The sequence below is a fragment of the Cervus canadensis genome, chromosome 2, assembly GCF_019320065.1.
Source record: "Cervus canadensis isolate Bull #8, Minnesota chromosome 2, ASM1932006v1, whole genome shotgun sequence".
NCBI lineage: Eukaryota > Metazoa > Chordata > Mammalia > Artiodactyla > Cervidae > Cervus > Cervus canadensis.
In genome coordinates, this window is record NC_057387.1 from 71182654 (window position 1) to 71201854 (window position 19201).

General features: G+C 34.8%; 1 protein-coding gene across 2 annotated transcripts in view; it reads right to left on the reverse strand.

Annotated features, from left to right (window-relative positions):
- Positions 1-19201, reverse strand: part of LRRC7 (leucine rich repeat containing 7) — a 577609-nt gene that overhangs the window by 95614 nt on the left and 462794 nt on the right. Inside the window, exons 15-20 of one of the 2 annotated variants that reach the window (XM_043460997.1) lie at positions 19066-19165; positions 14368-14492; positions 12076-12324; positions 7099-7299; positions 1322-1433; positions 931-1111 (exon numbers count right to left, since the gene is read on the reverse strand). In XM_043460997.1, the coding sequence (XP_043316932.1) occupies positions 931-1111; positions 1322-1433; positions 7099-7299; positions 12076-12324; positions 14368-14492; positions 19066-19165 (968 nt within the window). The remainder of the gene's footprint in view (positions 1-930; positions 1112-1321; positions 1434-7098; positions 7300-12075; positions 12325-14367; positions 14493-19065; positions 19166-19201) is intronic. The other variant, XM_043460998.1, reaches the window with a different exon arrangement.

The window sequence follows — 19201 nt, forward strand, 5'->3', positions numbered from 1 at the left end:
AAACCATTTGCATACTAATCATATCAAATTATATATCTTTTATTATATAGCCTTTTAAGTGCTTTCACTAATTGAAAAAAAAAAGTGCATTTAGAAGGCATTTTCCAAAAGTACATAAATCAGTCTCAGCTTGTATGACAAACAATAAATTTATAAACTGAAAGAGTTAAATTTTTATCATGGACATGAATGAGTAGAAAGAGCCATTCATTAATTACCAAAGAACATATTGCAAATGGTATTGATATTATCAGTAAAATCTGTGTGGAAGTCATTGATTATCTATCTCATATGACAATTTTTATTTTCTATTTCTAGTGTGAAATATAGCAACAAGCTATAAAACAAAGGAATCAGAACTGGGCAAATGCTACTTCTCTGAGTCACTTTATTGCCCTTTTTTATTTATGGCTTTTGATCATATATCTGTAAAAATGAAAGTAGTATAGAGTAGAAGGCATTTTGGAAAGATTAAATACTTTTACTTACATTCTAACTTTCCCATGTGGTGATAAAATGATGATGATGAAGAGGCTGATGAAAAATTTATTGAGTATTCACTTTGTACTTGGCACTTAGTGCTTGCCATGCATTTTACTTTAGTTTATAACACCATTTTGGATGGTGAACGCCCAAATGTGTCACAATTATGTAATGATGCAAACACAACTTTTGATTAATTATTTTTGGTTCTGTCCTCTCAGTCTGTTAATCTCTTACCATCTCTCCCATAAACAATGGTTTTGCTTCACAAAATGGATTCATCCGCTCTTGGAAATTCCCAGTAGGACTACATTTGCTTACCTGCCCCTTAGGTCTTCTATGCCACTCATGTGCTGAACACAATTCTCAAATTAGGAAGATTCCATTTTTTAAAAAGTTGCTGAAAATAAGCATTTGGGGACAGAAAAGAGGGAATTCTAAACACACCTGTTACCCCACAAAGAATTATGTACTGCATCTTTAGCTGTTGTCTGCAAGGACCCCACTTTAACCCGGGTGTTAGAGGATCCTGAGGAAGCCTGGGAAGGTGAGTAGTCTGAGTAAGTGCCTGAGGAAACACTGTTATTCAGACAGTGAGTTTTGTCAACTTCAGACTCATCAGTTGATTCTGAAATGTAAAGGGAAAAATATTATAATGCTACGAACATTGACAAGTATAAACAGAAAAGCAAGTATGAAAAATAGCATACCAATGAATGTTAGAAATACATATTTATAAAATATTTCTATAGACGATGGTGTATCATAATTTACAACTGGTGATTCGTCATGCACATGCATTTGTGGCATATTTTCCACATCAGGTTCACAATGTTACCTTTTTTGTCCTTCCCTAGCAGAACAAGTTTGGGTGGGTACAGAGGGGTCTCAGCTAATGAAGGGTGAAGTTCCCCAATCCTCATTTCATTAGCTGGATGAACAAAAGAATCCTGAGAGATATAATAATATAGGACAAGGAAAGTAAACATTTAAATACTGGTTAACCAAGAAGGCAATATCTTTATTTGGCTCAGATATAATGGGACTCTAGAATCTAGTTCACTGTGGCACGCTAGGAGAAGTGAATCATATGTATCTCTGAGGTAAGCACTAAAATGTTTTGTTTTTCTAATTTAAATGAGCCCATTTATCCCTCAAACATTTTTTGAAAGCTATTTATATGTCTTGCACTGTGCGAAGAACTGCAGAGTTTCCAAAGAAAGACAAAATGTCACCCATGCCCTGCGGGAATTTACAGTCTAGTTACGGAGTTAGATATAACTCATAAACAGGATTGAATTATGATAAGTAATATATAAGATATAATACATAATATATAAGATAGAACCATGTAAGAGTTCTAAGGGGTTAACTCTTTTAGAGTTCTAAGCAGGAAGTATACACTGACAAACTAGATTTTTTTTGGATTATTAACAAAGTTAATGCACAACTGGGCCTATTTTAACCACCCATCTCTCTCTCAATGCCTACTGTTTCCCCAGTGATCATCTGTTTCTTTAGTTCTGTCATGCCTTCTTCCTAAGATTTCTGGTTTTCTCATGATCAGTCTAGCCTGCTAAATCTTCACTCTAAATCCATTCACTGAGTGTAATGAACAACACTGGTATAATAATATAACTTTATGACAAATACTCATATTTAAAAAACCAATGGATTTTAAACTTCTGTAGCAAATTTGAAAAACTCAGCAGTGGGCACAGGACTGGAAAAGGTCAGTTTTCATTCCAATCCAAAAGAAAGGCAATGCCAAAGAATGTTCAAACTACCACACAATTGCATTCATCTCACATGCTAGCAAAGTAAAGCTCAGAATCCCCCTAGCCAGGATTCAACAGTAAATGAACCATGAACTTCCCGATGTTCAAGCTGGATTTAGAAAAGGCAGAGGGACCAGAGGTCAAATTGCCAACATCCATTGGATCATTCAAAAAGTAAGAGAGTTCCAGAAAAACATCTATTTCTGCTTTATTGACTATGCCAAAGCCTTTGACTGTGTGGATCACAACAAACTGTGGAAAATTCTTGAAGACAGGGGAATACCAGACCACCTGACCTGCCTCCTGAGAAATATATGCAGGTCAAGAAGCAACAGTTAGAACTGGACGTGGAACAACAAACTGGTTCCAAATTGGGAAAGCAGCATGTCAGGGCTGCATATTGTCACCCTACTTATTCAACTTATATGCAGAGTACAGCATGAGAAACGCTGGGCTGGGTGAAGCACAAGCTGGAATCAAGATTGCTGGGAGAAATATCAATAACCTCAGACATGCAGATGACACCCCCCTTATGGCAGAAAGTGAAGAAGAACTAAAAAGCCTCTTGATGAAAGTGAAAGAGGAGAGTGAAAAAGTTGGCTTAAAACTCAACATTCAGAAAACTAAGATCATGGTGTCCAGTCCCAGCAGTTCATGGCAAATAGATGGGAAAAAAATGGGAATAGTGAGAGATTTTATTTTGGGGGGGCTCCAAAATCACTACAGAGGGTGACCGCAACCATGAAATTAAAAGATGCTTACTCCTTGGAAGAAAAGCTATGACCAACCTAGACAGCATATTAAAAAGCAGAGACATTACTTTGCCAACAAAGGTCCATCTAGTCAAGGCTATGGTTTTTCCAGTAGTCATGCATGGATGTGAGAGTTGGACCATAAAGAAAGCTGAGCGCCAAAGAAAAGATGCTTTTGAACTGTGGTGTTGGAGAAGACTCTTGAGAGTCCCTTGGACTGCAAGGAGATCCAACAAGTCCATCCTAATGGAAATCAGTCCTGAAGATTCACTGGAAAGACTGATGTTGAAGCTGAAACTCGAATACTTCGGCTACCTGATACGAAGAGCTGACTCATTGGAAAAGACCCTGATGCTGGCAATGATTGAAGGCAGGAGGAGAAGGGGACGACAGGGGATGAGATGGCTGGATAGCATCACTGACTCGATGGACATGAGGTTGAATAAACTCTGGTAGTTGGTGATGGACCAGGAAGCCTGTCCATGGGGTTGCAAAGAGAAACGACTGAACAACGGAACTGAACTGAATTCAATTTATTATTCCCAATTAACCAGGTAGCAGGAGAACATTAAGAAATGCAAAAATACTAAATTTTCATTTTTCTAGGTGTAAAAATGGCTTGTCTATTCTCACGAGTAAGTAGTGATATAAATTTATGCACAATTTTTCTCTTTATGTCTGCTACCCTAGGTAGCTCTCAACTTCAAAATTCGATTGCACACTTCTTTTGATTAATAGCCTTTGTGAATTGGGTATTTGTTGCTTGCTGTGATCAAAAAATCAAGTGCCACCCAAAAATCAATGTGAAACAGAATTTAGAATTGTGGTATCCAATATAATTCCAAGATTTGAGATAGTAGGTGGTGTCTAAAAGGTACAGACATTTCATTAGTAAGTAGTTTTGGTTATTTAAGAGTGAAATAAAACTATGATTTTTTCTTTCAGTTTATGTGTGTTGTTTTTCAGTCACTAAGTCATGTCTGACTCTTTGCAACATGCCCGGCTTGCCTGTCTTTCACTATCTCTCAGAGTTTGCTCAAACTCATGTCTATTGAGTTGGTTTTGTGTACTGTTTCCCAAATAGCCACTAAATGGGGCATAAATATCTACTAAGGTATTCAGACCTAACAATAATAAATAGAACTGTTAGGTATTTCTTGGCTATGACAGTTTACTAACCACTGATACTTTTGAACCTTTGAAATTTTAAGTCTCTTAGGCTTTGATTTTTATATATAAATAAAAGCTGGCTCCTCAAAAACTGTTTCTAAGTCACCCAGTTTATGGTATTCTGTTTAGCAGTCCCAACGGACTAAGATGCTAGGGGGAAAACAAATGCAATCTTCGCAAGGCATGTATAAAAGGAAATCAGGGCAGAGGAGAACCTTCATGTCTCTCTGACCTCTTTGTTCTTATGGCTTTCTTGGTCATAGGCTCAGTTTAGACTTAGGTTAAAACTACTGGCATAGGGTTGCAAATAGAAAATGATCAATAATTATATTGATATATCTCTCCTTTTCTTTCTCTATTGCTTTTACCTTGCTTTTTCCTTCTGTTTTCTGATTCTGCCTACCTCTATTTGCTTTTTTTGTGGTTTTCCATATTTAACAACATGGATAAATATATCATGTAATGTGTGATATCCTCTTCCACATTCTTGGCAGTATGATCTAAATAATGATGATTCAAAAATTGCATATATAGGCAAAACATAAAATAAAAATGCATAATATACACTGACCAGCCAGACACTTGGTTATTTGTATTTATTATATCTGAAAGTAGAATAGAAAGAGGGCGTGGGTGCTTCGTTGCTCAGTCGTGTCTGGACTATAACCCAACCAGGCTCCTCTGTCCATAGAATTCTCCAAACAAGAATACTGGAGTGTGGCCCCTTAATTTCGGTGCGGTAATTTGAAAAGGCAGGATATTACAGAAAGCAACATCTTCTCATTCTAGGATGCCTAAAAATTGAGGAAAGATCTAGAATCTTGATTTCAGGAAAAATGTTGATATTATCAGTGAAATTTCAAGAGGAAAAGGCTTGTAGAATAAGAAAACTAAGAAAGAGCAGGGCAAATCACAGAAATAAATGTGAAGTTGAAAGCTGAGCTTCAGTCTTATTTAGCTTGTCTACTATAGCTAATTAGGAAGTACAGATAGCCAATACCAAGTCACTGTAGTGTTTTTTAAGGAGGGCAGGATTAGACTTGTGTTTTGTAAAGGTCATAAGCAAGGCAATGAGGGAGCTTGGGACAAAGTAAGCCAAGAAATTGACAGTTTTTACAGAAATGCAGGACAGCGTTCAAGACCTGAGGAGTGTTAGGAGACACACTCATGAAAACATATAGGTGTTGGTGATTGTTTGGAAGGGGCATAGAGAAGGGAGAAAGAAGGAAAAAGAAATCAAAATACCTCCCAATTGTCTAGCTTGAGTGAACTGGTAGATAATGGTACCAGCTGAGATTAAGAACAATTATACAGAAGGAGAAGTACGTCTGAAGTGAAAACATTAAATTTTTTTTTTTTTTGGATTTGTTAAGTTTGAAGACCTTGTGGGACAATTTTAAGATTTTTTCTCTATTATCAGGTTATTATTAAATTCATGATCAAAGCTACTTTTTCCTTGCCTCACCTCTCCCATCCAGGTATAAAGCAATTTTAGGCTCTATGTATTTTGCTGTAGTTATTCAGCTTATGGATTATCATTACTTTACAGGAGAGCTAAATATAAAGTGTATATGTTATTAATGTGTACCCACTAACTGTTGATTTTCTTCCTTTTTATATTATTGCAGTATCTTAGAGATAAAAGTCTGTTGCTTTGTTATAAAATATCTGTAATATTTTAGAAGTGAAAAAGTACATTAATATGGCTTTTATAGCAAAACAAAGAAGTGGTGAAAATGAATATTTACTTAAGTTTTCTTTCTTAGATATCCAGCTATATATATGCCTCTTTTCTGGGGCAGGTTTGTATCAATACTTTAACTGGCAGATGTGCACACCATGCTTATTTTTGCTTATTTTTTTTTTTTTTCTCTTTGTCTAGAATGCCTTCCTCTCTTTTTGCCTTTAAAAGAGTCACCCAATCTTGAACATGGAATTCAACTTTAAACACTTCGTGTAACTTTTAAAGTGACTGGCAATGATTGTGTACGTCTCCAGTTTCTTCGAGTACTATACTCTCCATCACACTCTGGTTGCGTCATCTGCCTTAAATTTACCTGGTTAGTCTCTAAATTATTTGGGGACCATTAATACATTTTATATTTCTTTTCTTTCTCTCACAGTATTTAGCACAGTGCTAAATATACAGTTGGTGTTCAATCAGCACAACAAACTGATGCTTTGAAACGCAGATTTGTAAAAGAGTTTTGTCAACCTAGATATTTAAGCAGCAGGTATAGGAATTTCTAGATATACTCTTATCAGTTATGTTTCTAATGAAGATAAAAAGATGATAATAAAATTAATTGAAGAGTAGATGAGATAGTACAGAGGTGGCATAAATGTAGTTGAATTCTTTTCAGACCACACAAACTGATACGGATGAGTATCTAACTCATTCTAAAATATAGGAATTAAGCTTCATGTTAGATTCCATAAAGCTAAATTTCAAAGTCATTGCCCCTTTTTTGCTGCTTATAGTAGTGTTTTCTATAAAGGGTGAAACCCAAACACAAAAATATTTTTAAAAAGGCCCTAAATCTGATCAAGAATTTTACAAAGATCTGCAGAATAATAATTAAAGCTTCATTCATACTTTTATAATGACTCATACAATAAAAGTCAGGGATAGTCAAAGGAATATTGTAAAAATGATTTAACTTACTGACCAGGACTAGCCAGGTGAGCAAACTATTCCTTCTGTGTATTGGGACTGTCGAAGCTTTATTAATGGTTTAAGGCCATGAAGGTGTCATTTATTAAATGCAACCCTCAGAGTTAAAAAGAGTAGACAGATTTATTTATATATTAGGAAAAAATGCACTTAATGAAGATCTGCTCAGTTAAAAAAAATGTCATTTAGTAATTTCAAAAAATCCAAACCACACTGGCAATTACCAATAACCTTGAAATACCTCCACTGTAATCTCCTTTGGGGCTACGGGCCACTTGTGTTCATATTTTTCTTTCACAGTTTGCTCCGTGTTAGCAGTTGGATTTGCATTCTCAACACGCACTCCATGGCTTGGTTTACCCACCAGATTTTGAACAGATTTTACCATATTCTTTAAATCCTCTGGATAAGGAGTTGGATATCGTTTTAGGTTTATTTCAACCTAGAAGTTTATAAAAAGAAATTTAACATAAAAATACCTTCAGCAAGCATGTTCACAAAACTAGTCCATTTTATGTGCAGTAGTATAACCAGATGCAATATAGTGAGTGTTGAGCTGGCTGAAAAACTGTGTTGTAGAGTAGAACACAGTCTTTACACATTCTGCCTCCTAGGACTTCTCCCCACCCCTGGTCACCCTTCTAGATTAAAAACAATTTTTGGATTTTATCCTATGTTTAGACCTACTCTATAAATGGTTGAAATAGCAGTAGGTCAAACACTTGAAAAATTTCTGAATCTCTGAAAAATTTAATCAAGTTACTATCAGCTGTATTTATACTTTAGAGGCTATTCTCTGCACTATCTTAATTATTTATAAATAACTATTTTGACATTAGAAATATCTTTGAAATATCAATGCAGGTCATGCAATGAGACTCTAAAAGATTTACAAGTAGAGTTATCATTTCTTGGAAAAAATGGGGAGTTGACAGTATCTATTAATATCATCAAATATACACCAGCTCTATGTTGATCAGCATGTTACATCAAAAGATAGGGTAATTAATTCTTGTTAATAACTTAAACACCTTTAGAGAGGTTTTTAAGTTAGTTTTTACCCTAATAAAGTAACATGCATTATAGGTTACATCTTACAATAAAGAGGGAAAAAAAATTGAGAACTCTGTCTAAGATATTCTAGGTAAATATGTAAATTTTGGCTGCTTTTTATTGAGAGATTTATTTCCATTCTTGAATTCATTTTTGGCATATGAATCTCACTTTAAGGAATATATGTATATTAATTATTATTCTTCACATTTAATTTAGAGAGAGAAAATATGAGACATTCCATATAGAATATTCTACCATCAGAGTGCTTAAAATGTATTTAAAATGGCATAGATATAAAGTATCCAGGCTGATTAAAATGGAGTCGGAGGAAAAATAGGGGCATATTTACTTGGCTTGGTTTATTCTAATAGCCAAGTCTTTTTGCATCTGAGTAGAATCAACTTTACAAAATGGAATGATTTATGTGACTGTGGTGAGTATGTGTTGTGGAAAATGTGTGTGAGGGAGGTTTAGAAGTGGGCAAGAACCAACTTTACAAAATGGAATAATTTATGTGACTGTGGTGAGTATGTGTTATTAAAAATACGTGTGAGGGTGGTTTAGAAGTGACCAGAGGTGGAAGAGAAGCTGAAAGAGGAAGAAGAGAGGGAATGAGAAATTAAAAGAGAAAAAGGGTGGGGCACACACAGCCCCATATCTATGTAACACATGGAACGTAAGAAACTATGATAGTGGTATAGATCTGAGGGTTATAAATATGAATTCAAACACTTTTGCTCATCTGCAGTTTAGCAAATCCACCAACTTTGTTATTCTAGTATATTTTCCTGTGGCTCACTGTCCATATCAAATACTGGGATTAGACTTCATTAAATGATTTTTCGCTTCAGTACTAAAATTAAATTATATTTCCAATTAATTTTTGGAAAGCTCATGAAAAACCAGATAATTTTGTTAGTGTAAATATCATTGAAATGTGATTTAATCCTTAATATGCTGAAACAAGGATGAAGTTAATAATATATAGAAGTAAATCTACAAAAATATAACCCATGAAAAAAGTTAGACTTTACCAAAAAAAGTAGACGTTGTTAGAGTGTAATATAAGTATATCTCAGGGTACTTTATAATGCATTCTTAAATAAACACAAAAAGAATGATAGCCATGCTAGCCAAAGTCCATTGGGATGCATGCATTCTTGGATCTGCTGTTTAAATTGGTATTAGAAATATTAATCACAAATTCAATCAGTTTTAAATTATATTATTGAACTTGTTTAAAAGTACTTGATGTCAGAGGACTAAAAGTCAAAAAACTACATTTAGAAAATGTAAATTGTAAAATGGTATGCCTAGTATACCAATTGAGAACACCTTTTAATTTTTAATAAGTGGTGGAATATGAATGAAAAGTAATTTTCCAATAGGGCATTAAATTAAAATTCTACACATCTTAAAATATCTTCAATGTAAAATTACATTTCTAAATTGAATCAAAGGCAAAAAATGGGATGGGACATGTTCTTTCTTAATTGAATTAAATACTTCATTGAATAATGTAATCTAATTTTTGAAGATGCTGTGTCTCTGCAGACACCATTAGATGACTGTTTTCTTATGGCCATGGTGCTGAAACTTTCTGGTTATTTTATAAGCAAGTTAATGTTATATTTTGGTCACATCACTGAATATATGTGGGTACTTTATCTCTGTAAAAATATTTAATGTGGAAATAGAGTTGATTTGCCATGAAGCTAAAGAAGCTTAAGTTTTAGGGTATATCACCTTCATGGGCTCTTTCAAAGCCTTATAAGGGGCCCTACTTATGCATTTACGTGGCTTTTTTATATTCTTTTCCTTAAAGAGGCTCCTCTCCAAATTGTGGAAAATCATGAAATCTGGAATTGTTCCACCTATACAATAAGTTCCTTGCTTCCCATTTGTTAGTCTACCAGCAGAATTGACTGGAAGACCTAAATTTTACCTCCAACTAGCTGTAAGCCACAAATCTGACCAGTTTCTATTTGTGTAAAATAAGTAGATGGAATGATAATATTTAGGGTTAATTCAGAACTCAAATAAGATAAATGCGAAAGTTCTTTGAAAATATACAGTTTCTATGCAGAGATTAGATACTATTTCTAATATCAGATTCTACTTAGGTATTTTTAAAATCTGAAGTCTTTGAGCAATTTAGATCTATTATATATATGTCTAACTGTAATATCTATAACTGGATCTTTTCCAGGTTGTATGCACCAATATCATTTATTCAAATCTGCCATCTGCCAGGCACTATGCAAAGTGTTTTATAAGGATAAATAATTATTATTAGTTATTATTTTTATATAAATAATAAAAAACTTATCATTTACCAAATAGATTTAAATATGAATAATAGTCATAATTAACATTAATTAAAAGCTATAATAGATTACATTTCATAACCCACTGTAGTATCTGCTCCCATTTTACGGAAGGAAAACAGGGGTTCAGATGGTGTAAGTTGAAAGTCATACAGCTTTAGGTATCGATGCCCAGATTCAAGCTCAGGTTTTTGACTCCAAAGCTTATGCTTCACAAGTGCTACCTGGTTCAGAGCTACTCTCTGGTATAGGTGCAGCACATATTGTACAATCTTGTGGAAGAAATAGTGTAAATCTAAAATGTGAATTTTATTGAGTTAAATAAGATAACATCAATGTTTAAAACATGAAGTTAATATATTAAAAATGAAAACAATATTTTATAATTCTGTTATGTTGATAACCTCTCTAAAAGCATATTTTATACCCTTTTACAGATTGTTTTGCCTCTCTATTTTCCAACTCATGTGTGATGTGCTTCTGAAATGAATAAACATGATCATAAATACAATTATATTTATAGTTCAGTAAAGCTCAAATACAAAAGCAGTTTCTTTATATTTCTAAATATATAAGCTATAAGTATTCCCTTATTCTAATATGGGACATATATAATAGATGGTAAAAATTTGTCAGTTATGTTCTTAGTAAAATATTGTGTTTGTCACTCACCATAAAGTATTTGCTCATTTTACATATACATTTTATTAAAATGCAAGATTTTTACTGAAATGTTATTTTATCTTAATTTTGAAAAATAGAAGTGTTTCACAACATTATATATATCTTAGACCTTAAAAAAAGTGCAGTAAATGCAAATAGTAGCTGCAAGATGTTGGAGACTCCCAAAGATTTGGCAATGAAGAATTAATGTTAACAGCTAAGGGATTTAGAAATGATATCACAAATTCACATAGAAGTATGCTTTTCTTATATAATGATTAAAATATAATTTGATTTGATTGTAAATTCCAGTAAGAGAAATAATAGTTAATGCTTTGGTTGTTAGTTGTTAAATATCTTATTCTAGGAATTAATTGGAACATTTTATAGTAAGGAAACCTATAGCAGTTTCAGTTAGGATTCTCAGCTTGCCTTATATTGTAGAAAGAATATAAGCCACAGAATAAGAATCTAGTCCACTGTATGTGGATGATAAAGTTTATAAAAAATAGTGCTCTTCTACATCCCATTAAGATTTTCTTTTTCATTAAACTCTTAAACACCCCACCAACTGAGATAAGTAAGTCCTTTTGCCAGAGTACCCAGGCCAATCTTCTCTTACAGGAATTTTCATTATCTGTGCCTTCAAATTAAAGGGAAATTGATGCTTTTCAATAGATGTCCATCTTTGTGCTCAAAATCCACTCTCAGCAAATTTCAAATGCAATCTCATGCTGTTTTAAGAATCTAGCTTTAGTTATTCAGTCTCTCCTAGAACTGATATTACAGAAAAATGTGTGTATGTCTGGAGACAATTTAGATTGCATCAGTAGTGTCATCAACATTCTGCCCAACTATTGGTATTCCCACACTTTAAGAGAAAAACCTTAAAAATAAAAACATAAAAATGAAGTACCCAGCTCAAAAACCATGCCAGCTATCCCACCAGTAGGCATCTCATATTGATGTTCCCTCCCCCTCCGACTCAGTTCTTCCCTCCCCATTGCCAATGTCAATGCACAAAGGTTAAACTGGGGTCAACCACTGGCAATTGAAAGGTTTCTAGATGATCAACATTTCTTACCCCACACATGCAGAACATACCCCATAAACCACGGTTCCAAGGTTGCTTCTACATAGGGGATTCTCCTACCCCAGACACCTAGGCCTACCTGTCTGCCACTTAGAGAGGGAAGAGTGGTGGATTGTGCTGCTACTGGCAATGGAGAACACAGGCTCCTTTCCTGCTGGAGGCCACTTATACAACCCCATGCCAGCTGGGGGTCATTCTGGGGGACGGGCATTTCTTGGATCTGCTGATCACACCTGGCCCACGGTGTGCAGCAATCGCCAGACAGTCTGGCAGGTTGGAGAGTAATCCCACGCTGGCCCCTTTCCCAGGGGGCTTGGCAGGAGTGATCCTGTGGGAGAAGGAATCTCCATTTTCTGGGAGAAAGAGGAGCACTGTAGCAAAACTTTCACTTTATCATTTTTCTATTCTTGATTTTTTTTTTTTTCATTCTGGGTAATGCATTTAAAACAACCATCAGAAAATTCGTTTTAACTCTGTGTGATAAAACAGTACCAGTGTCACACAAAACCAAAGGGTCTCAATTTCTTCACACAATGCAGCATTCATACTACATTAAACACACGGTAAGTAGGGCATTATACTCTAGTCCATTCAGAAGTTAATGCCACAGGTCAGCAGTTCCTTTTAAAATTTTATGTAAATTAAAGGTAAAATGAAAATGGTGCTAAATTTAATGTATATGTAATGAGCCAGAAAAGTATAATTTCATGTAAGATTTCAGCATATTCCATTCATCATGCTTCCATAATGATTTATTTAGACGTTTGCTTGTATTCTAATTTGTCCAATAACCAATGGCATTGGAAATACTCAAATTAGTCAAAACCAAGTAGTCTGAGATTTTGGAAACATGTATTATTTCCCCAATATATAAAATAAATCAAATATAAATAAACATAGAGAAAATGTACTCTAAAGTATAATGAGCCTACTCTCATTATAATCAAACCTGATCACATAACACACAAACAGGGCTTCTAAATGTCTGTTTGCATTTACTATATTTTATGTTTTCATTGACACATATACCAAAGTATATTAAGTGTACTCTTTTCTTCTTAGAGCCTTTGAATTAGGTTTTTTTTTCTTTTTTTAAGGAAGAATTATGTAGTTTTTGACATTCAATGAAGTAAAAGAATGAATCAGAGGTCCAGGATAGAATGCATCATCCATTGGTTCCGGATTTAACATATAAAATCCTTACAAGAAGAACTAAAATGTTGTAAAGGTCTTTTTTCTTGTTTTAGTTAAAAATGTCTCTTTGGTTATTAGACAGCACTAATCAACCATTCAGAAACATTTTTTTTAAGCCCAAATCTTTAACACAATTGTTATTTTGATTTGGGAATCTATTTTGAGTTCTTCACAATGATACAGGTAGGCTTTGTCAATTACAGGAAGATTCTAGGGTGTGCTGGTTCAAGACAAAGGTTTAGAAAATGTGGGAAGGAGGAGACAGAGAAGAACATGTCTCACAATCCAGATCTATTAATAGGATGCATATACAATTAGTTAGGTAATTAGTCACCAAGGGTGAGAGCTGTTAGTACCCATGATGGAAAAAGTGCAAAAATAATATAAAAATGATGAGAGATTCAAGATGTTGCCATGATGATAAGATGAAGACCTGATGTTAATATAATCCATATAAATTATGACATTTTCAAATTTATATAATGGAAAAATATAGATTTAAAAATTCTGACCTTGTTACTTAGATTAGTGCCAATAAAGGATTTTTAAAAATATGTTTTATGGTGAAAATTTTTAAGCAATTTTCCTTAAGGGATACCACCTGCTATTAGGCACTCACCTAAGTTTAAATGAAAAACTTGTTCTCACACTTAAGAAAATTCATAACGTCTTCTCAAACATTCCAGAGATGTAGAATCCTTCCAAAATTTTAAGGCAATGTAATATATCAATCCACTGGCTCTTTCATATATGTGGAGTTTGACGTCATACAGTCTGAATGATGCCCTGCTTTGCTCAGTGGTTAAAAAAAAGCATTTCAGTGTTTCAAAGATGTAGTAGTAAGGTATTAGGTGAAGCCCATTACCCAGACTTTTTGTTAGTTTTTTTTGTTTTTTTGTTTTTTTTGCTTTCTCTCAGCTTGAATCTCTCATGTTGCTATTCTGTAAGATGGGGTGGTTTGTGAAATTTGCTCAGTCAGGATGTTGCCTCATTCTGAAGCACCGCAGTGCTTCCAAAATCACATCCTGCTATAAGAAAAAGTACCGCCATGAGACTTGAAGATGTATCTGACCTTCTAGCAGAGGTCAGTCAGTGAGTCCCAAAGTCTATCTGAATAATAACAATGAACAAACTAAAATAATGAGAAGAAAGAGGAAACAAAAATTAAAAGGTTCACCTTAACTTTCCCAGCATTTTCGTCATCTTCCTTTTTTTCTTCAAATTCAAAGGCAACAGTCATGCGTTGTTGTCTCTGTTCTTCCCATAGTGTAGGGTTAAAGCTGTCACTGTCTGACTGGAAATCTACAGTTAGATTCCAAAGTGTTACTGTTTTTTTTTTTTTTTTACATAAATTGTTATTTAATAGAACTTAGTATACCATGCAAAAAAACGGTGATAGGTACTAAAAACAAATATAAAAATAAAAAAAGAAAAGAAAAAAATAAAGGGATAGAAAGAAAGAAGCAAGTAAAGAAAGAAGGAAAGGAAAAAAAGGGAAAATTTCTCTTGATATTTGTTAAATAGTCTTTTAACATCTTAACTCAAATTCAGCTTTGCAAAGTGTACATTAATTATATATTGGGGTTGAGAAGTTTTCCAGTGTAGAGAATGGGCATAGCATAATAATGATAAAAGAGAGAGCTAGATTAAGTATTTTAAACTTTTATCTCCTTTAATTTGCAAAACAGCATAAAGGTAGTACTAATATAATCCTCAATTTAATAATGAGAAAACTATTGCTGAATTTCGAGAGACTTGTTCAAAGTCATGCAGCTTCTTCATGGCCAATGCAGGATTTTATTTCATGTCCTGTGACTACACAGTCCATAAATGTAATCAGTAATCTGTATTATGGTATTATAAAAGATACTATATAACACTGCTTTGCAATAAATGGTCTAAGATTTCAAACTTTTTTGTTGTAGTTTTGTGTGTCTGGTTGGGGGGCAATGTAGTGGTGCTAGGTTTTACCATGCTAGGTGCATGGTAAAAAACATGGAAAATGAAGTCTTTAAGATTTGGGTCTCAATTAGTTTGAATACGTCTCAAATTAACAGGGAAAAGAAATGGCTTATCCATCTTTAATTTACATGCTGGTTAATGGTAATATCTTCTTTGCAACATTATTGTGAAGATCACATTAAAAGGCAATAAAAGCACTTTTGTTCAGTTGCTATGTCATATCCTACTCTTTGTGACCCCATGCACTATAGCACATCAGGCTCCTCTGTCCTCCATTGTCTCCCAGAGTTTGCTCAAATTCACGTCCAATAAAAGCTCTTAGTTTAGGCTAAATTCTTTCCCAATGCATGAACTTTATTACATATAAAACTTTATTGCAAGGAGTTCTGAAAGTTGGTTTTCTGCATGAAAAGTGAAAAAAGTGACTTGCTTAAAGTTCAAGAAAACTTTTCTGTTACAAGCTCTGCTCTCCTCAAAGGACAACAAAACAAAACAAATTAGGCGAATTTCTTAACATCCCATCTTACTTAACTAGGTCTACCTCACTCCCTGGAACAAATTAGGGATTTAATCTTTGAGGCTAGATCTCAGAAAGGGCTTCCCTGGTGGCTTAGAGGGTAAAGCATCTGCCCACAATGCGGGAGACCTGGGTTCAATCCCTGTGTTGAGAAATAACTGGCAAATATGAGACACTTTTCATTTTCTCCTATATCTTTTCAAAATGAAATGTTCTGTTAATCTAGGGATATTAAAAAAGAAATGTAAGTAAAATTACATGAATAAAACATAATCTTTACTTAAGATTCTTCTTATAACTATGTAAACATAGTGGATTTTTCTTTCATAAATTCTAAAAGATCAATTTTACTGAAGCCTGAAAAATACATATGAAACAAGCTTTACTTTTCCTACTTCTGTAGATCAAAATTTGAAGAAAAATAACCACAAATGATTCATTTCCTTTTTAAGTAAAACAAAACAAAACAAAAACACTAACAACATTTATTGTAATTATTCTACAAATAATTCCATAAGCAAATAATTTCTTTTAAAAATTGATCTTTTAAATGGGTTGGGTGGACTTAACCCTTGGGTGGATTAAAGTGAGTTTGCTCTTTCAATGTTAGGTCCATGAATCTAGGCAAATTGGAAGTGGTCAAATAGGAGACGGCAAGAGTGAACATCGACATTTTAGGAATCAGGGAACTAAAATGGACTGGAATGGGTAAATTTAACTCAGATGACCATTATATCTACTATTGTGGGAAAGAATCCCTTAGAAGAAATGGAGTAGCCATCATAGTCAACTAAAGGGTCCAAAATGAGATACTCGGATGCAATTTCAAAAGCAACAGAATGATCTCTTTGTTTCCAAGGCAAACCATTCAATATCACGGTAATCCAAATCTATGCCCCAAGCAGTAATGCTGAAGAAATGATGTTGAATGGTTCTATGAAGACCTACAAGACCTTCTAGAACTAACACCCAAAAAAGATGTCCTTTTCATCATAGGGAACTGGAATGCAAAAGTAGGAAGTCAAAAGATACCCAGAGTAACAGGCAAGTTTGGCCTTGGAGTAAAAAATGAAGCAGGGCAAATGCTAACACTTTTGCCAAGAAAATGCACTGGTCATAGCAAAAACCCTTTTGCAACAACACAAGAAATGACTCTACACATGGACATCACCAGATGGTCAATACTGAAATCAGATTGATTTTAATCTTTGCAGCCAATGATGGAGAAGCTCTATAGTCAGCAAAAACAAGACCAGCAGCTGACTGTGGCTCAGATTATGAGCTCCTTACTGCAAAATTCAGACATAAACTGAAGAAAGTAGGGCAAACCACTAGACCATTCAGGTATGACCTAAGTCAAATTCCTTATTATTATACAGTAGAAGTGACAAGTAGATTCAAGACAGAAACTGTCTACCAGGCACTCTGTCTATCAGGAACATTTCAAACAAAGATGGGCTCATTAAAGGACAGAAGTGGTATGGACCTAACAGAAGCAGAAAATATTAAGAAGAGGTGGCAAGAATACACAGAAGAACTATACAAAAAACATCTTCACAACCCAGATAATCATGATGGTACGCTCACTCACCTAGAGCCAGACATCCTGGAATGCAAAGTCAAGTGGGCCTTAGGAAGCATCACTATGAACAAAGATAGTGGAAGTGATGGAATTTCAGTTGAGCTATTTCAAACCCTAAAAGATGATGCTGTGAAAATGCCAGCAAATTTCGAAAACTCAGCAGTGGCCATGGGACTGGAAAAGTTAAGTTTTCATTCCAATCCCAAAGAAAGGCAATGCCAAAGAATGCTCAGACTACCACATAATTGTACTCATCTCACATGCAAGCAAAGTAATGCTCAAAATTTTCCAAGCCAGGCTTCAGTGGTATGTGAACTATGAACTTCCAGATGTTCAAGCTGGTTTTAGAAAAGGCAGAGGAACCAGAAATCAAATTGCCAAAATCCACTGGATTATCGAAAAAGCAAGAGAGTTCCAGAAAAACATCTATTTCTGCTTTATTGACTATGCCTAGAGCCTTTGACTGTGTGGACCACAACAAACTGTGGAAAATTCTGAAAGAGATGGGAATACCAGACCACCTGACCTGCTTCTTGAGAAATCTGTATGCAGGTCAGGAAGAGACAGTTAGAACTGGACATTGAACAACAGACTGGTTCCAAATAGGGAAAGGAGTACATCAAGGCTGTATAGTGTCACCCTGCTTATTTAACTTATATGCAGAGTGTATCATGAGAAACACTAGGCTGGATGAAGCACAAGCTGGAATCAAGACTGCCAGGAGAAATATTGCCAGGAGAAACTTCAGATATGCAGATGACACCACACTTATGGCAGAAAGCAAAGAACTAAAGAGCTTCTTGATGAAAGTGAAAGATGAGAGTGAAAAAGTTGGCTTAAAACTCAACATCCAGAAAACTAATATCATGGCATCTGGTCCCATCACTTCATGGCAAATAGATGGGGAAACAGTGGAAGCAGTGAAAGACTTTATTTTTCTGGGCTCCAAAATCACTGCAGATGCTGACTGCAGCCATGAAATTAAAAGATGCTTACTTCTTTTAGAAGAAGAAAAGTTATGACCAACCTAGACAGCATATTAAAAAGCAGAGACATTACTTTGCCAACAAAGGTCCTACTAGTCAAAGCTATGGTTTTTCCAGTAGCCATGTATGGATGTTAGAGTTGGACTATAAAGGAAGTTGAGTGCCAAAGAACAGATGCTTTTGAACTGTGGTATTGGAGAAGACTCTAGAGAGTCCCTTGGACTGCAGGGAGATCTAATCAGTCCATCCTAACGGAAATCAGGCCTGAATATTCATTGGAAGGACTGATGCTGAAGCTGAAACTCCAATACTTTGGCCACCTGATGTGAAGAACTGACTCATTGGAAAAGACCCTGAGGCTGGGGAAAGATTGAAGGCAGAATGAGAAGGGGACAACAGGGTATGAGATGGCTGGATGGCATCTCCAACTCAATGGACACGAGTTTGAGTAAACTCCGGGAGTTGGTGATGGAGAGGGAGGCCTCACGTGTTGCAGTCCATGGGGTCACAAATAGTTTAACATGATTTACTGAACTGAACTGAATGTTTAGTTAAGCAGTCTTGTGCCTTTCAATTCACCAAGATAAGATATTGCTCCTAAAGTCAATGTTATTTTCACGATAAATATAAAGAGGAAGAGTTATGTTATTGAAATTTCACTTATTAATAAAATATTATAGTATGGAAGATAAGATTTATGCTTGGAATTAGCTCCCAAATGATTTATGTGGCATGCCCTTGTGCTAGTATTGGCCAGAGTTAGAATAAAATTAATCCCTTTCATCCATAATCATACAAGTATAGGAGAAATTTCTACTGAATGTTTACCTTCATCACCACGAGGTTGCTGGGGAAACATGTAGTTAGTCAATACTCTTTGCTTTGTTTCTGGATGGGCTTCAGTTTGTAAAGGGATAAGGGCTTTGGACTGGAAGCAAAGGATATAAATTAGATTAATAATATT